Genomic DNA, 24,702 nt, shown 5'->3' on the forward strand with positions numbered 1-24,702 from the left:
AATGTCCAAATTGTGCCCAAAGTGTCAATATTTTGTGTGCCCACCATCATTTTGCAGCACTGCCTTAACTCTCTTGGGCATGGAGTTCACTGGAGCTGCACAGGTTGCCACTGGAATCTTCTTCCACTCCTCCATGACGACATCACGGAGCTGGTGGATGTTAGAGACCTTGCGCTCCTCCACTTTCCATTTGAGGAGGCCCCACAGATGCTCAATTGGGTTTAGGTCTGGAGACATGCTTGGCCAGTCCAGCACCTTTACCCTCCGTTTCTTTAGCAAGGCAGTGGTGGTCTTGGAGGTGTGTTTGGGGTCGTTATCATGTTGGCCCAGTTTCCGAAGGGAGGGAATCAGGCCTGTTCTTCAGTATGTCTCAGTACATGTTGGCATTCATGGTTCCCTCAATGAACTGTAGCTCCCCAGTGCCAGCAGCACTCATGCAGCCCCAAACCATGACACTCCCACCACCATGCTTGACTGTAAGCAAGACACACTCGTCTTTGTACTCTTCACCTGGTTACCGCCACACACGCTTGACACCATCTGAACCAAATAAGTTGATCTTGGTCTCATCAGACCACATGTTCCAGTAATCCATGTCCTTAGTCTGCTTGTCTTCAGTAAAATGTTTGCAGGCTTTCTTGTGCATCATCTTTAGATGAGGCTTCCTTCTGGGACGACAGCCATGCAGACCAATTTGATGCAGTGTGCGGTGGGCGTACGGTCTGAGCATTGACAGGCTGACGATGCCCCCCCACCCCTTCAACCTCTGCAGCAATGCTGGCAGCACTCACACGTCTATTTTTAAAAGACCACCTCTGAATATGACGCTGTGCACGTGGCACTCAACTTCTTTGGTTGACCATGGAGAGGCCTGTTCTGACCGGAACTTGTCCTGTTAACCTGCTGTATGGTCCTGGCCACCGTGCTGCGGCTCAGTTACAGGGTGTTGCCAATCTTCTTATAGCCGAGGCCATCTTTATGTGGAGCGACAATTCTTTTTTCGAGATCCTCAGAGAGTTCTTTGCTATGAGGTGCCATGTTGAACTTCCAGCAACCAGTATGAGAGAGTGTGACAGCGAGAACACCAAATTTAACACACCTGAGATCTCGTAAGGCTAATGAGTCACATGACACCGGGGAGGGAAAATGGCTGATTGGGCACAATTTGGACATTTTTCACTTAGGGGTGCACTGCACTCACTTTTGTTGCCAGCGGTTTAGACATTAATGGCTGTGTGTTGAGTTATTTTGAGGGGACAGCAGATTTACACTGTGATACAAGCTGTACGCTGATTACTTTACATCGTAGTAAAGTGTCATCTTCAGTGTTGTCCCATGAAAAGATATAATAAAATATTTACAAAAATGTGAGGGGTGTACTCACTTTTGTGAGATACTGTATATCTTTTAAGTTACCAGTTGATCAAGTAAGAAGTCATTTCTTCAAGTAATTTAAGAATATTATCATTATTCTTTTATTTACATAAATTCAAGAATACACATTATAATAAGAACTAGACATTAAGCCCATTACAGTAACGGGCGCTAGAATAGTAGTGCATAAACATTAGTAGGTACAGTCTATATTAAATGGCAAAGGACCGTCTATTTTCTGTTACAGTAATCCTGGCTTGTATGTGGCTGTAATATGCGTCACTGTATTGTGTGCCTTTAATTTTCTCTCACAGTAATACGTCTCTCCAGCAAGTATTTTAATCTGTGCTGGCATGCAGCTGATTATTGTATGTATGGCGTCTCCCCAGCAACGGATTTTATGTGCGCGAAAATAAATCTACTTTTAAAAGTCATCCTATTGTAATATCATGAAAATTCGTATATTTAGGAAAACACTTTACACTTTGTCGGGCCAAGTTTGTTAATCGCATATCTGACATCCTCAGAGTGAACACTTGCACAACAACAAATACTAATCCCGCCTCTCTGGGGAAGCTGGTCTCCGCGTCTCAGTACCCGGTTGGATTTTTCGTGCGTTATGTTTTAGGTCTTACCTCATTTACCGAAATCCGATTGGATCAGCCGCGCGATATTTTATAGGTCCTGCCCTCTCTGTCTTGTGTGACGCGTCAGGCGGCCTTTGAAGCGTCGCACCGTGCCCTACGCATGCGCACTTCACCAGAAGACAGACGCGGACACATGGACGCACAAAGGGATTTTATTAAAGAGGATAATAATTCTTTACATTTATATAGCGCTTTTCTCACTACTCAAAGCACTCCACTCTCCACACAGGGAGGACCCGGGAAGCGAACCCACAATCTCCTTACTGCAAAGCATCAGCACTACCACTGCGCCACCTGTAGGGCCGAAAAGACGACTTGAACAGCAAATCTCTGTGTTTTCGAAAGGGCAGGACAGATTCAATGAAGGGGCTGATGCACCCAAGATTCAATTTCAGTAGCGTGCTATGTAAAGATTTCTATTCACATTTATCCAAGAACCCAGATTTACTGAGAAAAATAGCTTCAGTGGAAAAATATAAAAGAATGTGGATAAATGCAAATAAACCAAATTGAAAAGAGTAAAATTATTTGTATTTTACTAGGAGTGAATTTACCATGTGTATCATTTTTTACAGGTTTACGACAGTTAAGATATCCAAATAAGAATGGAAGGAATGACGTCTGTTAATTTAAGAGGCTTGACGTATTCAAAATATTTAATGGGTTATTAGTTTGCCAGTGACTGGGATTGGAGTTGTCATAGATAGATAGATAGATAGATAGATAGATAGATAGATAGATAGATAGATAGATAGATAGATAGATAGATAGATAGATAGATAGATAGATAGATACTTTATTAATCCCAATGGGAAATTCACATTCTTCAGCAGCAGCATACTGATACAATAAATAATATTAAATTAAAGAATGATAATAATACAGGTGAAAAAAAAAAAACAGACATTATAATTATAGTGATAAACTGCTGCTAAACTATGGTTTAAAAAAGCATAAGACAGTATAGGCAGCACAGTGGCGCAGTGGGTAGTGTTGCTGCCTCGCAGTTAGTAGACCTGGCTTTGCTTCCCGGGTCTTCCCTGTGTGGAGTTTGCATGTTCTCCCCGTGTCTGTGTGAGTTTCCTCCCACAGTCCAAAGACATGCAGGTTAGGTGCATTGGCGATCCTAAATTGTCCCTAGTGTGTGCTTGGTGTGTGTGCGTGCCCTGCCCGGGGTTTGTTTCCTGCCTTGTGCCTTATGTTGGCTGGGATTGGCTCCAGCTGACCCCCATGACCCTGTAGTTAGGATATAGCAGGTTGTTGGATGGATAAGACAGTATAAAGGCATATTATGCTATCACAAGGGAAGGCGTCCTCCAAAGTCCTCATTTTTCGACCCAAATGTCCTCATTTCCAGAGAAATTCAACATCGCCTACCCTACCCTTTGGTATCCTCTGCAGACTTAACAAGCTTATTGATTATATTCTTGTCCAAACCATTTACACCACTTTTAACATCACGGGATTCTGAAAAAAGCCCCCCTCACCATAACCCTTTACTTCCTGGCTTGAGTCAATTTTGTACCCACCTACAAGCCGCTTCGTGAATTCCCACTTCTTTTAGTTTGATAACTAACATTTCATGTCATACCTTATAATAAGCCTTCTCAAAAATCAAGAAAAAAAAAGTCCAAATAAGTGTAAGCCACCCTAATTTGAGGTGCTAATAAGAAGTGTAATGGTTTACTTTATGAGGTAGAAGTGCATAATAAATAAGAACAGTTGCGTTAGATATTTGAATATTAAAATCTGGGCTTCAACTCACATGTTTAAAGTATGAATATTCTAGTTTGTCTTAGTACTAGGGTGTTGTACCGTGTTAGCCATTATGAATGTAGAGAAAAGCCAAGCAAAATGACACCTTTTATTGGCTAACTAAAAAGATATATTGTAATCTTTTTTAGTTAGCCAATAAAAGGTGTCATTTTGCTTGGCTTTTCTCTAGTTTGTCTTAGAAATTTGTCATTTTTTTCACCCTACAGCAAAGGTGTATAGAGGGCTGGACGCCTAGTAAAGGATCAAAGATCAAAAATAACATCACATTTGTAATCACTGACCTTAAAATCGTCTGAAATGACCCCTCACGTGATTGTGTTTGACAACATTTTTAACCTTCTGCGAGCGGCTCTTAGAGGGCTTAGGACCACCGGTAATATTTTCTTATTTGTGATCAGCAACCTGAAAATAGCATAAAAACGACACTCGACAGGCCTATATTACTAATCCCCATTTTCTGGAGGTTTGACTCCTTGTATCCCAATGGGAGTCACTTAATGCGCTGGGCACAGCGTCAAGTCCTTCTGATCATTTTTGTCGAAGACACCTTTTGGTTTCCTCTTTATCATGAGGGTATAATTTCCTGCACAAAATATGCTACAAAAATGGCCTGAAAAATGAGGGTTACCAGGTCTGGAGGACCAAGAATAGGGGGGAACCCGAAAAATCTCGATGTCTGGAATAAGACGAGTTGAACAGTTTTATCGTATGTGGTTTTTTTTTTTTTGTCATACTAGTGAATCAGGAAGCCGGACAAAAAAAAAACTGCAGTGAGTTCAAGCGTTTGTAAGTAATTCTTTGGAACACAATGATATCGTCTGCACCTCTCTTATTGTCTGTTTTGATTGCTTCCTCATAGAATTCCAGCATATTAATGAAGCACAACCTTCTTCGTCTGAACCCATTTGAATGTTTGCTAAAACTCCTGTTCTAGACGTGTACTGCTCGGTCTTTTCCTTAATAGTTGCTTCCGTTCATTTACCCAGGATGCACGTTAAGCTCACTGGCCTATTGTTACTTGGATCTGTCTGATCCCCCTCTTTTTACAACAGGATAATATTTTCTGGCCTCCATTCATTATGAATGGACAGATTCAAGGGTATATATTCAGTTGTGGACTTCCTTAAGCACTCAAAGATAAATGTTAACCGGTCCTTGTGCTTTGTTAGATATCAGCCTATTTAATCCCAGCAGCATAATTTCCAAGTAACTAATGCTGCATTCCATTTACCTTGGATGTCGGATATCTGAGCTGGGAATGACGTCATACCCGAGCTGACCGCATTAAAGTAAAACATTTGGTAAACTAATACAGATGCCTCCAGGAAAACCTGTTGTGCTTGCTCGTTTAGAATATAGACAGCTGCTAAACATGTTGATAACAATGCTGTATTTTGCACATCCAGATACAGACGTTGGACAGTACTGTGTGTACGACTGATTTAAGGAGACACAAACAGACAGTATAGTACTGCAGGTTTCACTTCTCTTGATGCATGGTGCAGCCACCTTGGATTTTGAGGTTGGGTTGGTGTAAGCCTAAGTTTAATACAGTGGTGTGAAAAACTATTTGCCCCCTTCCTGATTTCTTATTCTTTTGCATGTTTGTCACACAAAATGTTTCTGATCATCAAACACATTTAACCATTAGTCAAATATAACACAAGTAAACACAAAATGCAGTTTGTAAATGATGGTGTTTATTATTTAGGGAGAAAAAAAAATCCAAACCTACATGGCCCTGTGTGAAAAAGTAATTGCCCCCTCAACCTAATAACTGGTTGGGCCACCCTTAGCAGCAATAACTGCAATCAAGCATTTGCGATAACTTGCAATGAGTCTTTTACAGCGCTCTGGAGGAATTTTGGCCCACTCATCTTTGCAAAATTGTTGTAATTCAGCTTTATTTGAGGGTTTTCTAGCATGAACCACCTTTTTAAGGTCATGCCATAGCATCTCAATTGGATTCAGGTCAGGACTTTGACTAGGCCACTCCAAAGTCTTCATTTTGTTTTTCTTCAGCCATTCAGAGGTGGATTTGCTGGTGTGTTTTGGGTCATTGTCCTGTTGCAGCACCCAAGATCGCTTCAGCTTGAGTTGACGAACAGATGGCCGGACATTCTCCTTCAGGATTTTTTGGTAGACAGTAGAATTCATGGTTCCATCTATCACAGCAAGCCTTCCAGGTCCTGAAGCAGCAAAACAACCCCAGACCATCACACTACCAGCACCATATTTTACTGTTGGTATGATGTTCTTTTTCTGAAATGCTGTGTTCCTTTTATGCCAGATGTAACGGGACATTTGCCTTCCAAAAAGTTCAACTTTTGACTCATCAGTCCACAAGGTATTTTCCCAAAAGTCTTGGAAATCATTGAGATGTTTCTTAGCAAAATTGAGACGAGCCCTAATGTTCTTTTTGCTTAACAGTGGTTTGCGTCTTGGAAATCTGCCATGCAGGCCGTTTTTGCCCAGTCTCTTTCTTATGGTGGAGTCGTGAACACTGACCTTAATTGAGGCAAGTGAGGCCTGCAGTTCTTTAGACGTTGTCCTGGGGTCTTTTGTGACCTCTCGGATGAGTTGTCTCTGCGCTCTTGGGGTAATTTTGGTCGGCCGGCCACTCCTGGGAAGGTTCACCACTGTTCCATGTTTTTGCCATTTGTGGATAATGGCTCTCACTGTGGTTCGCTGGAGTCCCAAAGCTTTAGAAATGGCTTTATAACCTTTACCAGACTGATAGATCTCAATTACTTCTGTTCTAATTTGTTCCTGAATTTCTTTGGATCTTGGCATGATGTCTAGCTTTTGAGGTGCTTTTGGTCTACTTCTCTGTGTCAGGCAGCTCCTATTTAAGTGATTTCTTGATTGAAACAGGTGTGGCAGTAATCAGGCCTGGGGGTGGCTGCGGAAATTGAACTCAGGTGTGATACACCACAGTTAGGTTATTTTTTAACAAGGGGGCAATTACTTTTTCACACAGGGCCATGTAGGTTTGGATTTTTTTTCTCCCTAAATAATAAACACCATCATTTAAAAACTGCATTTTGTGTTTACTTGTGTTATATTTGACTAATGGTTAAATGTGTTTGATGATCAGAAACATTTTGTGTGACAAACATGCAAAAGAATAAGAAATCAGGAAGGGGGCAAATAGTTTTTCATACCACTGTATGTCACTGTGCTCTGTACAAATCTGTTTTATACATCTGCTTTATTCTGCTCATATCCAGAGCTGTGTGGTATAGCAGGTCCACAGCTCATGTCAAAGGCCACTTTTTAAATAAATAATCGCCACACTTTGTAGTGGTAGTGTGGCGGGAGTGGTTCCTGGGGAATTCGTGATGCAGGCGATTCTCACTTACAGTAAGTACACATGTGAGGAGTCGTCCGCATCCGTAATTGTTCCTGGAGGGCTGCTGATTGGCACAGCTGATCCACGTCCCTGTGATAAATCGAAGCGCAAAGAGGCTAGCAGGAAGACAAAAAGAAAAGAGAGAGACGGAGGTTGCAGGAGAAGAAGGCGGCAGGAATCAGCGAGGAGAAAGCCGGTGCGTGAGTGAGAGCGAGTAGAGCGCTCGCAGGCAGCTGGACGGTAAGCCCTAGTGGGGTGTTTGGCCGACACCTAGGGCAGTTGGTAGTGGTCACTCCCGCTGAGCATTGTGAGGAGCGGGAGTGACCAGATGGTTCACCACAGAAGACAACGGAAGTCGGGAGGCTTGGGAGGTGGATTCCCCAGCGTGAGCATCCTGGCCGTTGGGGGAACCCAAGTCTCGGTCTGGAGAGAGCTGAACCGAAGCCAGGGATTGGGAAGCCTCCAGATCAGAAGGGAGAATGGAGCTGCAGGTAGGTGCATAGCCTGGACGGGAGAAACAGGGGAGTCACCAGTAGAAAGATTTTAAAAGGACAGCTTCCAGCCATTGTTTTAACCTCGTTGTTTTTAAAAGGTTTTTTTTTTTTGGATTTTAACCTCCACTCTTTCATTTGTTTTTATGGATTATTTATTTAGTGACGGATTTGTGAAGCACTGCACTATTTAATTGGACACTGTTTTTTTTTTTTTTTGTTTGTTTTTAAATAAAGGCACTTTGCATTTTTGCACCAACCCCTTGCATTGTTGTGCCTCACTGCCAAGCTCATCGGTGACATTACCAACGGTGTCGGGTTCAAGGGCTCCCAGAAGGAAGATGGGAGCGTGGAGCAGAACCTGCATCGTCACACGCGGACAGTTGTAATGTCATGCTTTGTGACATCCAGGAGTCATACGAAAGCAAAGGACATCACAACTGTTAAGAAAGAATGTTAAATGGCAGCGCCCATTAAAGAAAATGGAAAAACATGGTGGGTGGGAAATGGTAAAAGCGTGAAAATTATAAACATGTTCAAAATGAACTGGAGTTGTTTGTTTTCCATTCTTCCATTGCCAACCACTCAAATATCAGTCACTACATTAACCGGATTTTATATCACTATCATCATTCAGATGCACTTCTGTTTGATCCTGTCTTAAAATTACTCTTTGTCTTTATTTATGTAAACATTGTATTGTTTAGTAATGTACTGTTATGTAGGAAGTATTCTAAGATAGAGAATCTTTTATCTGTGGCACCTCTGCACGACAACCACCTTTTTCAACCCTCGCAAACGTATGCAGTTTTTAATATCTGGAAAACATTTGGCATTAAATCACTTAGAGATCTGTACATAGACAACGTCTTCACACCCAACGAACAATTACACTCCAAATTTAACTTTCCAGCAACACATTTCTTTCACTACCTTCAAAGCACAAACTTTGTTAAACAGAACCTGTCCAATTTTCCTCACCTCCAACCTCCCTCTATGCTGGAAAAAACATTAAATCAGTTTTGAGGACTCAGACAGCATCTCCGTAATATATAAAACTATTTTACAGTCCCTCCCTTTCAAAGATCCAAGAGGACAAAGGATCTCTCACTCAACATCTCAGAAAAGAAGTGGAAGGCAGCAATGCAGAGAATTTACTCGAGCTCCATATTCACAAAGCATACAATTATTCAACTCAAAATTATATATCGAGCTCATCTGTCTCATTTAAAATTGTCCAAAATGTTTCCAGGGCAAAATCCAACCTGCGAATGTTGCAGTTGAGCTCCAGCTTTACTGGGCCAGATGTTTTGGGCCTACGCCAAATTAACATCATTCTGGACCCAAATCTTTAAGTGCCTTACAGACAGCCTTGGTGTCACAATCCCTCCTAATCCACTAACAGCTGTGTTTGGTGGGCTCACAGAGGGGCTTAAAGTGGAGAAGAACAAACAAACTGTGATGGGCTTTACTACACTATTGGCACGTCGATTTATGTTGCTCAACTGGAAGAATCCTAACTCATCTCATTTGTAAAGAATATGTAAAGATATATACATAATATGAGGGGGAGTTAAGCTAAAGTTAGAAAATGGGATTTATTAGAAAATGCAACAAACCTTAACAAAGCTGATCTCGTCATTTCTCAATGCCATCTCCACTCTTCTCAATGCACTTGCTTCACCTGCCTGGAAGGGCTGGGATTCCAGCAGAGTAAAAGGTCTCGTCCCCTTCTATATATACAGTATGTGTGTGTGTGTTTGAGTCACAGACTGCAACCCCAGACCTTAACTACAGCTTTATAAGTTTGATATGTTAAATGTGTGAAAAAACTTGGGCATGGATGTAATGTAATATGGCAAATTAGAATCTACCCCAACATCCAGCCCCGCCCTAAACATTCAGCTCCACCCCAAATACAACTCTGCCTCATTCCACAGGCTGCAAGGACAGTCTCTCTATAATTGCAACATCAGACAAACTGAAAACTGAAAGTATAACTTAACAAAGGAAAAAGTAAATAGAAAAAAAATGTGATGAGCATTATATAAATAAAGCAGTTTCTTTCTTTCTGAATTTCCCCTTAGATAGATACTTTATTAATCCCCATCTTTCTTTCTTTCTTTCTTTCTTTCTTTCTTTCTTTCTTTCTTTCTTTCTTTCTTTCTTTCCCTCCAGCAGGTAGACCCAGCTGGGTGTATTCAGTGTTGAAGTTTGCCATACACCACCTGTTGGAATGTACTTTGTAAAGCATGTCATAATAAAATGCATTGCACTTTTAGCTTAATCCTATGCACTGCTTGAACATACATGTGAGATTCAATTTGTGAAATGTTAATGTTAAGTCAGTTGGTAACTGATGTTATTTATTATTTGAAACTGGAAAAAATCAAATTCTCACTTAGAGGATCTGTTCAGAAACCTGGCAGGATCTCATCAATAACATTTTAGAACAAGCATTTAAAGCCCTGAGGAAGCAAATTCTCTCCCTTTTCTTTTTCTTCTCCATTTTTCTTTATTCACTTATGAATTCGGGGATGCAGTGGGTAGCACTGCTGCCTCACAGTTAGGGGACCTGGGTTCACTTCCCGGGTCCTCCCTGCGTGGAGTTTGCATGTTCTCCCCGTGTCTGTCTGGGTTTCCTCCCAAAGTCCAAGGACATGCGGGTTAGGTTCATTGGCGATCCTAAATTGTCCCTAGTGTGTGTTTGGTGGGTGTGTGTGTGTGTGCTCTGCAGAATTTGTTCCTGCCTTGCCCACTGCGTTGGCTGGGACTGGCTCCAGCAGACGCCCGTGACCCTGTGTTAGGATATAGCAGGTTGGAAACTGACTGACTTATGAATTCATCTATCTACAGGGTGGTCCAGCTCTAATTATGCAACTGTTCAACCGACAACTGTCTCCCCACCATTTTGGAATGCAGGGCAGGTGCAACAAAAAGAATTTTAAGTGAAATCTCTATGTGCAGGACAGGTGCTGTGAATTCTCTATGTAATAAACTTAATAAGTTTTAGCATAATGAAAAGTGCATAATTAGATCTGGACCACCCTATACTTATTTTTACTTGCTTTAAGTTTTACTTTGCCAGCCATGCTCTCTTTCTTAGGGTTGGAGGTTGATTTATTATTATTATTATTATTACAAGAACAAGAAAATACGAACACATAACTCCAGTCCTTAAATCCTTACACTGGCTCCCGGTTAAGTTTAGGGCAGATTTCAAAGTCCTCCTTTTAACATATAAAGCATTAAATGGCCAAGGACTGGCTTACTTGTCGGAACTTATCATGACTTACAAACCAAAGCACACATAAGATCTCAAGATGTTGGTCTGCTTATGATTCCAAGGATTAATAAAATAACAGTGGGAGGTCGAGTTTTTAGTTACAGGGCCCCTAAACTGTGGACTGGTCTGCCTGCTACTATAAGAGATGCCCCTTCTGTCTCAGCTTTTAAATCCCGGCTGAAGACTCACTACTTCAGTTTAGCACACCCTGACTACAGCTGCTGATTAACTGTACAGACTGCATCTCTGTTGTTAGTCATTAGCACTAAAACAGAAGTAACATGATAGTTAGAATTTGTTACTAACCCTCACCTATTCTGTTTCTGTTTTTGGTACTCAAATGTGGCACTTGGTGCCACGGCCCACCTGCCAAGTTGTTTTGCCTGCCTAAGGTAAAGTCATCCCTGATGGAGGATCGCAGGAATCGTGGAAAAGAGGGGTCCTTTCATTGGATTGGCTGGCCCAGTGCTGTTTCAGCCATGGAATGGCCAAATGGGGGAGGCAGCTTGATGGATGAGGTCTCCAGGACTCTAACAGTAGATGATATCACATAAGAAGATTTGGATAAATTCTGCTCCGTACTTCTAAAAGTTGTTTTTTTTGTACTGTATTAAGGATTTGTTCTGTTCTGTGTATTGTATTGTATTGTATTGACCCCTTTCTTTTGACACCCACTGCATGCCCAACCTACCTGGAAAGGGCTCTTTGAACTTCCTTTCCCAAGGTTTCTCCCATTTTTTCCTACAAGGTTTTTTTTGGGAGTTTTCCCTTGTCTTCTTAGAGAATCAAGGCTGGGGGGCTGTCAAGAGGCAAGGCCTGTTAAAGCCCATTGCGGCACTTCTTGTGTGATTTTGGGCTATACAAAAAATAAATTGTATTGTATTGTATTTGTTTTCGATCTTATTTTTGTAAGAATTGATCTATTTGTATGGAATGTTATCTGATTACAATAAAATCAATAAAATTAAAAAAAAAAAAAAAGTAACGTACTGTTATTTTCACATTGTAAGGATACTATAAATTGAATGTTACATGGTTTCCATTTTAAACAGGCTGCACTCACATTGTCGTCCGCAGTGAAGCTCGGGCTGCCCAGCTCCAAACTTAGACATGGGTAGAGGCTCTTCCCGGGGATGAAAGGCTGACTGTTCACAGGTAGAGAAGGTGAAATGTCTCGAGCGTGCCCGTTGGCAACATCTCCTGGATGACTCCAATTAAAGTGTGGGGATGAGCGACTGGGCAGTGGAGGTGGAGATATCGCCGTGTTTGGATCACACTGGATGGGCGCTTTCTCACTTCTCAGGTTTTGTGGGGTTGTTTGAACAGAGAACAGCAGCTCCTCGTAATCGGCTTTAGCTCCCTTGGCCTGTAAATATAAGGTGTTGCAATCATACAAAAAAAAAAAAGAAAAACCTCATATCAATACAAAAAGTAAGGTTATATTAACAAAACAGTTAAATACAGAAACATTAACATAGACAGTGTTCATTTATAATAGTGGCCAGATGGGGGAGCTCATGAGACATTCCTAAATGCGGAGCAACTCCAAGGAGAACCGAAGGGCACTAGAAATGTGATTTACGGGAATCATTTTAAGATATTTGCTATCCCTTGCCCTACGTGTACCTTCACCATTTTTCCTCTGTACAGTGATCCCTCGCTATATCACACTTCTCCTTTCGCGGCTTCACTCTATCGCGGATTTTATATGTAAGCATATTTAAATATATATCGCGGATTTTTTGCTGGTTCGCGGATTTCTGCGGACAATGGGTCTTTTAATTTCTGGTACATGCTTCCTCAGTTGGTTTGCCCAGTTGATTTCATACAAGGGACGCTATTGGCAGATGGCTGAGAAGCTACCCAGCTTACTTTTTTCTCTCTCTCTCTCTCTTGCGCTGACTTTCTCTGATCCTGATGTAGGGGGATTGAGCAGGGGGGCTGTTCGCACACCTAGACGATACGGACGCTCGTCTAAAAATGCTGAAAGATTATCTTCACGTTGCTATCTTTTGTGCAGCTGCTTCCTGAAACGACATGCTGCACGGGGCTTCGCATACTTAAAAGCACGAAGGGCACGTATTGATTTTTTTATCTGTCTCTCTCTCTCTCTCCCTGCTCCTGACGGAGGGGGTGTGAGCTGCCACCTTCAACAGCTTTGTGCCGCGGTGCTTCGCATACTTAAAAGCCAAACAGCCCTATTGATTTGTTTGCTTTTCTCTATCTATGTGACATTCTGTGCTCCTGACGCGCACTCCTTTGAAGAGGAAGATATGTTTGCATTCTTTTAATTGTGAGACGGAACTGTCATCTCTGTCTTGTCATGGAGCACAGTTTAAACTTTTGAAAAAGAGACAAATGTTTGTTTGCAGTGTTTGAATAACGTTCCTGTCTCTCTACAACTTCCTGTGTTTCTGTGCAAATCTGTGACCCAAGCATGACAATATAAAAATAACCATATAAACATATGGTTTCTACTTCGCGGATTTTCTTATTTCGCGGGTGGCTCTGGAACGCAACCCCCGCGATGGAGGAGGGATTACTGTATTTGCATTCGTGCCTGAATGTCTCTTCACCGGTGCTCCCTCTCTCCAGCGTGTTCCCGTAAAGTCCGCTTCAGGACTCTGTCACGGCTTTCAAAGCGCAATTCTGACGTCCTTTCCACTTTTCTACCTTCTGTCTTTCGAGTTTGTCCCATTACTCCGCCTCATGTGTCTCAATCTCACTTCACCAGAGGAAAACTGACCAATCAGATTGTTCTAAAGAAAGGGTCCTGGAGGATCACAGTGGCTGCAGGTTTTCATTCTAAACCGTTTTTCTTAATCAGTGACCTGTTTTTGCTGCTACTTATCTTCTTTTGAATTAATTGTAATTGACCTGCTCTTGAAGACACGGTCCCCTTAATTGTTTCTTTTTCCTTAATCAGCAGCCAATAATGAGATACAAAATGAGCCAAAATGTGACCAGCAAACTGTGTCCATCATACAATATCTGAAAATAAAGAAAGATGAAGGTCTCGGGAATCCTGATCTGCTCAGGTCCACTTGATATTTTAACACAGAAAATCAACAATTTCGGAAATGTCTGCTACTGCACAATGAGAGCAGCAACAAGCCATGGAATTGAAGAACGGGTTTAATTAACAACGAGACTCGGCGCCTAATGAAGCAACTGGTTGGAGTTTCAGGCCCTGACTTAGTTGATCTTCTGTCGGCTCACTCACTTCATATTTCCTTTCTGTTTGGGTGCCATTGAAGGAAAGAAATGAAGCGATTTAGAGGAACGAGGAAGTAATTCAGGGGAACAAATCTTTAAAAATAAGTCAATTAAAATGAAAGGAAAAGGAGTTAATTAGCAGCAAAAACTAATGGTCAAAAACCTGCAGCCATTGTGGTCCTTCAGGACAGGAGTTGGGGACCCCTGTTCTAAAGGAACTGGACACATAGATCGTAAGTGTTTTATTATATAGTAGATAGATAGATAATAACCACAAGAAAGGGATGATTACAGGATGTACTCAAAGTACGAAACAAGAAAACAGTCTTCTAGCCTAATGTGCCCTTACTCAGACGTGCCGTCATGTGAAAAAGAATTTTCTTTTCCCTTTCATTACAAATGTGAATGTATCGAGAATTGATCTTCACTTTAACAGTATCTACCTAGAAAGGTGATATAACAGAATAAACAGTAGGCCACATTTACATTTTATACCTTATTGTATAATTTACATAAACATAAATGCAACTTTCGTATGTAGAAAAGGTACATCCACCCTACTCTTCCTACTGTCCTAAATACCTCAAATAAGAATCAGGTGAACCAGATCAGGTGTAAATGATCAGAACATCATTAGGGGGGATCTTGTCTGAGTCTGTCATATGCAAAGCTTAAACATTTAGTTTGTTGTTGACGTTTGTGTTATCCCCATGCCGAAAACGTTTCTAGATGACTAAGAGTCTGGAAAGACATTTAAAAAGATCTCCAAACAACTGGAGATCGACAATCATTCTGCTGTCTGGAAGATCATCTACAACTGGAGAAGATTTCAAACAACCATCAGCTTGTCCTGATCAGGCCACCTCAGCAAGTTCATAGAAGCCAAGAAGTTCATTATGGGACCTCCAGTTGTGAAACTGCAAGAGTCTACCATTAGAAAGAAATGAACAAATGAGGTCTACATGGGAGGCTTACCAGGAGGACATAAGTCTCTCATGAGCCTTCTAGGAAGCAGCCTGTCCACAATTCAATGTGATGGTTACTCAAGATACCAACGGACCAGAGGAGCAAATAGAAGAGACAAACAGTAGGACCACCTGCACCCTACGATACAATTCACACATGTAGATGTCTCACCTGACCACATGGGATGGTTATAACTTCATTGAATGGCACAATTGGGATCTGCTTGTGATAGTCCACCAAGTTCTGGAGTGAACTATGAACCTGTGTCTCGCCCACCACTTTGTACTGGCTGTTATTGAGAACATCGATCATAAAATGTCGGATGCAGTCACTGGTCCTGTAGAAAAAAAGAGGAACAGAAAGAGGCTTAAAGCCTTCACATAGAGACAAAGGTGGACACCAAACACTATGACCAGACGCTTTATGCATGGTCACTTTGAGTGCTTGTGTGACCGCTTCAGCATGAGAGTATCAAAATGTCATAGACTGGCTTCCATTTGTTTTTTTTGTGGAGTCACATTACAGTATCTTTTATTAGGGAATTGCGGGGTAATAATTATGATATTTCATATATAAAGTTAAGGGGGACCCAGAATTGTTATAGGTTGGGGAGCATGCACTGGTACAGCACGTTGCCGCACCCACCACATGACGAAACACTTGAGTTCCCAGTTGGACACGTGGTCCAGTCCCAACAACCCGGAAATAACCATCTATCTGGTGTAACAGGTGTTACGTGGGCGTCCCCTTGTCCTGGTCCAGCCACCCGGGTCCACAACAATAAAGATCCTGTGAGATGGACCACCATCAGGCAATCGAGCCACATGGCCGTGGTGCCGTAACTGACGCTCCCTCACAGTGCAGGTCATGTGCCTCATTCGGGACTCCGTGAGCAACACAAAGTGAAACCAGCGGGACACAAGGATTCTCTGAAGAGACACATAAAGGAGTCCAGTCTTCATCTCAGGTCACAGGATAGCGTCCATGTCTCGCAAACAGGAAGCACCAGGACTCTAAAGACTTGGACCTTCATCCTTTTGCATAGATATCAGGAGCACCACACACCCCTTTCAATGCTCTCCCAATCCGTCTACTGACTTCATAGGAAGAGTCACCAGAGTCATGAATGTCACTGTCGAGGTAAGTAAACCTCTCGATGAGGTTGACACTCTCTCTGCAGACTGACACACTGCTGATGGCCATGCCCAAGAGGTCATTAAAGGTCTGGATGTTGGTTTTTATCAGACACTCGCACACCCAGACCCTCAGACTCCTCACTCAGTCTCTCGAGACTCCCAGCCAGAACCTCCATTGACTCTGTGAAGATCACAGCAATGTCAAGATCAGCGTTGTTATAAAAAACTCTTTATTATAAAGCATACAGTAGTTCCCTTTAAGTCATCTTCAAAATCCTTTCCTTGAGATGCAGTCCCCTTGTCCCCAGGGCTTTAACCATTCCTGTTAACATTTCCTTTACTTGTTTTTTTGTTTCCGTGTCTACAGCCTCCTGCACTTTTCTTGGATTTCTTCAATGGTAAAAAACCTTCTTCAAAGCAAGCACAATGTGGTGAAGTGCACGTTGGTAGAATAAACGCCACAGATATGCACTCAACTCACAATGCCAGATTGTAATACCTTGTGGCATATTTGAACTCTACACCCTACACCAGTGCTACCAAGTGATTCTGGACATTTTTGGGGGCTCCCTTGTACATCATGTAAAACGTAAAGCAACTAGCTGTGCTACCACATCTAAGATCGGTTAAAATTATAAATAATCAACATAGACCTCAGCGTTATTGTTTTCAGTGCACCCTGCAATGCATATGTCTCTGTTATATGCCATTTGTTATGGGATCAGTAACAGCACTTTGTGATGTACCATCTGTTTGAATGACAAATGCAATGAATTTATTACTAAAATATCTGTGATGTGCCGCTTATGCCTCTGTTCTATGCCATTTGGTTTAGGATTCGTAAAAAACAGTGTTAATGCTTGTGATGCACCACCTGTTGGAATGAGAGACACATGGCAACCGGACAGACACAAAGACAACTATCCTTTTATTAAGGTCAATATTTTCAGAATATGTGGCTGTACTGAGTTATCAACTAATATAATAGTTTTTCAAGTTCACAAAAAATGTTCAAAGCTTACACCTTTAGACAAATTCTCTCCCCTTTTGATGCATCTCTGTTGATTGCCTATGATGTTTGATTGGCTTACTCACCTAATCTGTCCTCAAGGTTTGACTATTGCCACATAATAAATGACTTTGTGGGGGTGGGGGGCTGCTGACTTGGCAAATGACTTGTCTTTTGTTTGTGTGACATCACAGACACCATTTGCCTTTCCAATGACTCTGTCATGCAAATAAGGCGCCTGTACCTGATACACGACTTGTGCTCCACCTCTGGATTTATTTTGTCTTGTGCAGTTTTTGCTTGTACTTTATCTGTTCTCATCCTCTTAGATCTGAGTGCCACATTTAATACCATCGATCACAATATTCTTAGAAATCGCCTTAGTCAATGGGTGGGCCTCTCTGGCAGGGTCTTAAATTGGCTTGAGTTATACCTGGCAGGTAGAATATTCTTTGTTAGTTATGGTAATTATACTTCAAAGGCACATGATATTCTATATGGTGGTCCACAAGGCTCTATCCTGGGTCCACTGCTCTTTTCGATTTACATGCTTCCGTGAGGTCAGATTATCTCAGGGCATAACATGAGCTACCACAGCTATGCTGATGACACACAACTGTATTTATCAATAGCGCCTGATGACCCCGACTCTCTTGATTCACTAACACAATGTCTCACTTGTGTTTCTGAATGGATGAGTAGTAATTTTCTCAAACTAAATAAGGAGAAAACAGAAATTTTATTGATTGGCAAAAATGGATATAATGACGGTATTAGAAATAAACTTGATGCATTAGGATTAAAAGTCAGAACAGAGGTAAAAAATAAGGGGGTAACTATTGACTCTGACCTGAATTTTAAATCACATATTAATCAGATTACTAGGACAGCATTTTTTCACTTAAGAAATATAACAAAAGTTAGACCTCTTATAACATTGTAAGATGCTGAGAAATTAGTTCACACTTTTGTTTTCAGTCAACTAGATTACTGTAACGCACTCCTCTGAGGACCACCAAAAAAAGACATCAATCGATTACAACGAGTGCAGAATGGCGCTGCTAGAATCCTAACAAGGAAAAGAAAATCCAAGCACAGAACCCCAGTTGTGATGTCACTACACTGGTTACCGGTGCCATTTAGAATTGACTTTAAAATCCTGCTTATGGTTTAAAAAGCCTTCAATAATCTTCTCCATCCTGTATCCCAGAATGCCTGTCACCTTACACTACAAATCGTAACCTTAGATCTTCAAATGAGGGTCTGCTTAGAATTCCAAGAGCTAAACTTAAAAGAAGTGCTGAGGTGGCCTTCTGCTGTTAGGCACCTAAAATCTGGAATAGCTGACCGATAGAAATTCATCAGGCTAATATGATGGAGCACTTTAAACAACTGCTAAAAACTCATTACTTTAACATGGCTTTCTCACAGTTTCATTTTAGTGTAATCCTGATATTCTGTATATGCATTTAATTATTGCTTTTAATATGGCTCCTTAATCAGTACTAACCCCTACTTTCTCTGCTGTTCTTTTTCCTGTTGTTTGATCTGCGCCACCACCACCTGATCAAAGCACCGTGATGTCCCTCCATTGATGGATTAAAGGACAGAAGTCCACATGACCGTCATCATCAGTTCTTCCATGAGAACCCTGAATACAATGAGGACTGATTGAGATCATTTACGTCAGGTAGAATGCCTAGAGGGGGCTGGGTGGTCTCGTGGCCTCGGAACTCCTGTAGATTTTATTTTTTTTCTCCAGCCGTCTGGAGTTTTTTTTTTGTTTTTTCTGTCCTCCCCGGCCATCGGACCCTACTTTTATTCTATGTTAATTAGTGTTGCCTAATTCTATTTTCTTATATATTTTGCCTTTTTTCTCTTTCTTCATTATGTAAAGCACATCATTTGTATGAAAATGTGCTATAGAAATAAATGTTACTGTTGTCACCAGAATAAAGGACTGAAATTTGCATACTTTAATTCAAAATGAAGCATTACATTTAGGTGAATTAGGGTGGATCACGTTGTTCAAGGGTGTGTGACGTCAATACCATCCCTGTACCCCCACTCAATAATGACTAAGGGGATGAGACTGAGTCTTGCTCCGAAATCAAGAGTGCATTAATCAACCCGGTGTCCACGCACTGCATAATCAAATCTCTGTTAAGGAGATAAGTCACCCAGGGGTCTGGAGGGGTTTTTAATACAGCCTTGAGGTGAATAAAGAGAAGTCAGCAAAACTGGTCTACTGTGCAGTGTGAAACAGTATGGAGAACAAACTAAACAAAGTGGTACAATGGCATGGCTCCTCTCCGCTTAACCTCCAAATGAACTCAGAGCCATTTCTGTAGGCCAATCACACTTCCAACCTCCACCAGTCTACAAGCAAACACACAGGAAAAATGAAAAAGGCCCAGACCTGTATGTCAAGGTGTAGCCAATGCGGCTCTCACTGACGCGAATCAGAAAATGACCGGGGGCCTTCTCCTTCAGCAGTCTTTCCGATTCCCTGTAAGTAAGAAAAGAATGGGCAACAATCAAAGATGGACAACGGGGTTGGAGGGGGGCTGCCTTGACATCCTTTAAAAAGCAACTCACTGTCAGTAAAGTGAATTACAAGTGTATGTTTTCTTAACTAATTAAGACAATATCTATCACAATAGGGATGTTGATGTTTTAATTAGATAATGAGTTAGTAGATAGAACATTGTACTGTATATACCAGGGGTCTCCAACTCCAGTCCTGGGGCCTCATGTATAAACAGTGCGTACGCACAAAAATGTTGCGTACGAACGTTTCCATGCTCAAGTCACGATGTATAAAACCTAAACTTGGCATAAAGCCACGCACATTTTCATGGTAGCTCAAACCCTAGCATACCCAAGTTCTCCGTTCGGTTTTGCAGACTGGTGGCACCCAGCATCAAAGCAGTGCTACTGTTCCAGTGTGGTTTCCCTTTCTTTTTTAGATCCACATCCCTGATGCAGCTTTATAAATACACTGAAATTAACCGCATATTGTTTATTAGTTTAAGGCATCTGTTGTAATTAACCTGTAACAATATAATGGTCCATAGCGGCTTTAGCATTGTTACTCTCACTGCACCACTCGGAGCAGCTGATCAGAAACAGAATTATCGGTATACAGCATCAAGCACACGCTGCCTCAGCCATGCGCACTGTCTGTTTGAACTGCTCCCATAAGGCAAAGCCTTTCCTGTACGGACCTCGCGGTTCACAAACAGTTTCATCCCAAGAACTCTAAATGCACTTAATCAGTCCGTCAACTGCTCCTTGTAGAACTGTTTGTACTTATAAGTACAATCACCTCACTGTAAACTTCCACTACAGTTATAATATTGCACAACCTGTGCCACTTTATAAAGCGCATATTTACATATGATGACGATATCATTTTTAAGATGAAATGCAGCAAAATATGTTTATTATATTATACAGATAAAACTTTAACTTCATTTAAATAATCTATATTGTTAATAATTAAACATGTGAGGACACGGAGTCGCAGCGCTAGCGACAATCTGGTGCCCCGTTCAAGGATTGTTCCTGCTTCACACTGTATTCTTGCTGGTGCTGGCGCGACACTGGAAGGATAGATGAATAGAATAATTAAACACGTACTACGAAGATATTTCAATGTTCCTTAAAGGTTTTGAAGAATCGTCGTTCTAAGCTTACAGATGGCTAAACGTCTATTACAGAGCTGATTGTGTGGTGATTGGGTATTTGGAGAAAGAAAAGTAAGAACAGGAATTGGGGGTTAGTACGTTTGAAAGAGACAGTACTGCTGTGATAAATTATTTCATCAAAGGTCATAGAGGGTGCGGCAAGTATCTTGCATGAAACATGAACAATCACTGTGCCACCGTGTTCCCATGTTTAATAACATGAAAATGATATCACGTATACATCTCAGTATTTTAATTATTCAGAGAGCTGTAATATCACAAATGTAATGGATTCTGTGTCCTGTCGGAGGAAGAGAAAGCCCATTTAAGAAACACGTAGTGAATTACACACATAGAGCACATAGACAATCAAATACAAAACAAAGCATTTAACGTGCTACTTTTGTTACAATGGGATTTGAGAAACTAGTAAATTAAAGATTTTAAGATGAAGTTTATGATGTTCTACTTTGATGACAAAATAAACTACATGATTAAAGTGGAAATTTCATCATTGAAGTTGACATTTTGTGTTTTTTTCCCACTGTGTGCCTATTTTTTTTTCTTTTCTCTTGCTTTTGCCATTGTCTTTTCACAGAACGCTGAGCTTAAGGGCTATTTGATTTGAATATTCAAAGAGGCGTAATTCTGGGATGAGTTGGGGCAGGGCAGCAGGCGTGTGCGTTACTTATCATGCTGACTGGGATTTATGTAGCGGAAAAACATGGAAGTTGGCGTACGCACAGATTTATACATCTGGATTTTTTTGTACATAAGCACATTTCTGCTTTTGTCCATACGCCATGTTTTAGTGTGAATTCTACGCACAGCGTTATACATGAGGTCCCTGGAGAGCTACTGTGGCTGCAGGTTTACATTATGACCCATTTCTTAATTAGTGACCAGATTTTGCTGCTAATTAACTCTTTGCTTTAATTTTAATTGATGCACAACTTAAGACTCAGGCCCCTTAATTATTTATTTTACCTTAATTAGAAACCAAACAATAATGAGATATAAAATGAGCTAACACATGACCAGCAAACTGTGACCATCACACAATATCTGAAAATAAAGAAAGGTGAAGGCCTCAGTAATGTTGATCTGCTCAGGTCCACAAAACATTTTGACCGCCAGCGCTCTTAGAAAAGAAAATCAACAGTTTTAGAAATGTCTGTCATGGCAGAATGAATGGCATTGAATTAAATAACGGGTTTAATTAGCAACGAGAATTGGCTTCAATTTAAGAAACTGAATGAAGGTTGGAGTTTGAGACCCCAACTTAGTTGCTCATCTGTTGGCTCACTTTACATCAAATTTATGTTTAGGTGCCATTTAAGGAAAAAAGAATCAATTCAGCGCTCAGAGTCTAAAAAAAAGTCAATTAAAATAAAGCAAAATAGTTAATTAGCAGCAAAATCTGGTCACTAATTAAGAAAAGGGTTAGAATGAAAACCTCCAACCACAGAAGCTCTCCAGGACTGGAGTTGGAGACCCCTGGTATATGCGTACTATAACCCTGAACCAGAGTAAGAGGTTTTGAGAATGTTGTTTAATGTATTATGGTGCAGGAGGTGCTCCTTTGCTCATCTTCATTTAGTAAAAGCACAACAGTCTTACCAGATGTGCTTCTCAATGCATCCTTGAGCTCATACGCTCCACACTTGGGCCACACGTCCTCCCACCATAAAGAAAGTCAAAGCACCAAATAAAACATTGGGTGTTAAAACAGTTTACTGATGTGAGCCACGTGGGCAGCAAAGCAACCGCTCTGTTTGCCAATGGCCTAAAAATTTCAGTCTTACTTCCTGGTGATGATTCCATGGAACCATTCTGGAATGACACCATTCTGGATAACAGAGTCCACCTGGAATTGTGAGAACCAGTTTATGGAAGCTTGGTGATTTGTAGTTCTGGTGTTGGTGTTCATGCTGTCATTGAAACAAAATCATCGGCATTAATAATAAATCTAACAAACAATGTATGAAAAAATAGTCATTTTACACACAAGGAAATGAACATAACGCAGGGAAGCTGACCATGTACTGTTTATACAGCAGGTCCACAAAGCCATTCTAGTAGCACATAATACCTTACAAAAAACATTAAGCTTTTAAGGTAATTAAAATAAAAGGTTTGACTGTCAAATGGCAAGACAGAACATAATCCATCAATTTCAAAATATATTCTACCACAGTGTGTACAATTAAAAGGCATCTTCAGAAAGATAAGCAGATATGAAAGGTGCTATATAACAAATAAACATACAAATGAACCAAAACAGATAGATAAATGTAAGACACCAGAAAATAGATAGATAGATAGATAGATAGATAGATAGATAGATAGATAGATAGATAGATAGATAGATAGATAGATAGATAGATAGATAGATAGATAGAAATTAATTAATTAACACACTGGTGAGGCCTCATCTGGAGTCCTGTGTATAGTTTGGGTCTCCAGGCTACAAAAAGGACATAACAGCACAAGAAAATGTCCAGAGAAGAGTGACAGAACTGATTCCAGGGCTACAGAGGATGAGTTATGAGGAAAGATTAAAAGAGCTGAGCCTTTACAGTTTAAGCAAAAGAAGATTAAGAGGAGACCTGACTGAAGTGTTTAAAATTATGAAGGGCATTAGTCCAGTGGATCGAGACGGTTATTTTAAAATGAGTTCATCAAGAACATGGGGACACAGTTGGAAACTTGTGAAGAGTACATTTTGCACAAACATTATAAAGTTTTTCTTTACACAAAGAACCACAAACACATGGAATAAGTGACCAGGTAATGTAGTAGGCAGGAGGACTTTAGGGACTTTCAAAAGTGCTATTTTAGAAGAATTAAGTGGATAGGCCTAATAAGTTTTGTTGAGCTCAAAGGTCTGTTCTCATCCAGATTGTTCAAACTATCTCATAGATAGATAGAGAGATTTTAATTGGCACACAGATAGATAGATAGATAGATAGATAGATAGATAGATAGATAGATAGATAGATAGATAGATAGATAGATAGATAGATAGATAGATAGATCATGAAAGGCACTATATAATAGGATGTCTGTCTGTCTGGAGAACTTGTTTGTCGAATATTTTCCTGGAAATTTGCTGTGCAGTTGGCTTAGGTGAACAATTTGTTTTTTCCAAGTGCCCCATGATGCTTTTGTGAGACCAGCCTGAGCTGTTCATTCACACCCACTGTAAGAATGTTTCCAATGTGACCCTGCCCAGTAATGATTTCAAAAAAAGGAGCCCATTCCCTCCCCATCTCCTCATCAGAAAACACAGGCCATGCTGTGAAATAATAAAAACCAAAGATTTATTACTATTTAAAAGACATTTTTCTATTCTTGATGAAAGAAGAATATGTGAAGCATCTGCACAGATACACAGGAAACAAAACAAGATGTTCTTGCTCTGCCTGTAGCGGTAACTTCAAACAATGGAATGAACCTTTGCTGCAATGTGTACCTCAAGATTAAAATTCTGTGGGCGCATGGATTGATATTTTATTTACTTATTGTTAGTTTGTTTTTGTTTGTGGAATTCGTTCTGTCTGCGTCTTTTGTTGTTTCAGGCACAGCGGTGTAGTGGTTAGCATTTTTGGCCACAATAATTGGTCCAGTATAGTTGGACGACTTTTCCGCAGCCCTCAGGATGCTTATAAGACCACTGCACCACTGAAATTCCTCCTTCTTGCTTGACATCAATGCATTTTATGGAGTTTAGCGAATTTCACAAACATTTCCATGATTT

At 40.8% G+C, this 24,702-nt stretch overlaps 1 protein-coding gene across 1 annotated transcript in view; it reads right to left on the minus strand.

Moving 5' to 3' along the window:
- Positions 1-24,702, minus strand: part of hsh2d (hematopoietic SH2 domain containing) — a 54,645-nt gene that overhangs the window by 10,588 nt on the left and 19,355 nt on the right. The window contains exons 2-5 of the mRNA XM_028816551.2: positions 22,748-22,873; positions 19,673-19,762; positions 15,280-15,445; positions 11,990-12,292 (exon numbers count right to left, since the gene is read on the minus strand). Coding sequence (XP_028672384.1) covers positions 11,990-12,292; positions 15,280-15,445; positions 19,673-19,762; positions 22,748-22,872 — 684 coding nt within the window. The 5' untranslated portion in view covers position 22,873. The remainder of the gene's footprint in view (positions 1-11,989; positions 12,293-15,279; positions 15,446-19,672; positions 19,763-22,747; positions 22,874-24,702) is intronic.

This window comes from Erpetoichthys calabaricus, chromosome 12, assembly GCF_900747795.2.
Source record: "Erpetoichthys calabaricus chromosome 12, fErpCal1.3, whole genome shotgun sequence".
Taxonomy (NCBI): Eukaryota; Metazoa; Chordata; class Cladistia; order Polypteriformes; family Polypteridae; genus Erpetoichthys; species Erpetoichthys calabaricus.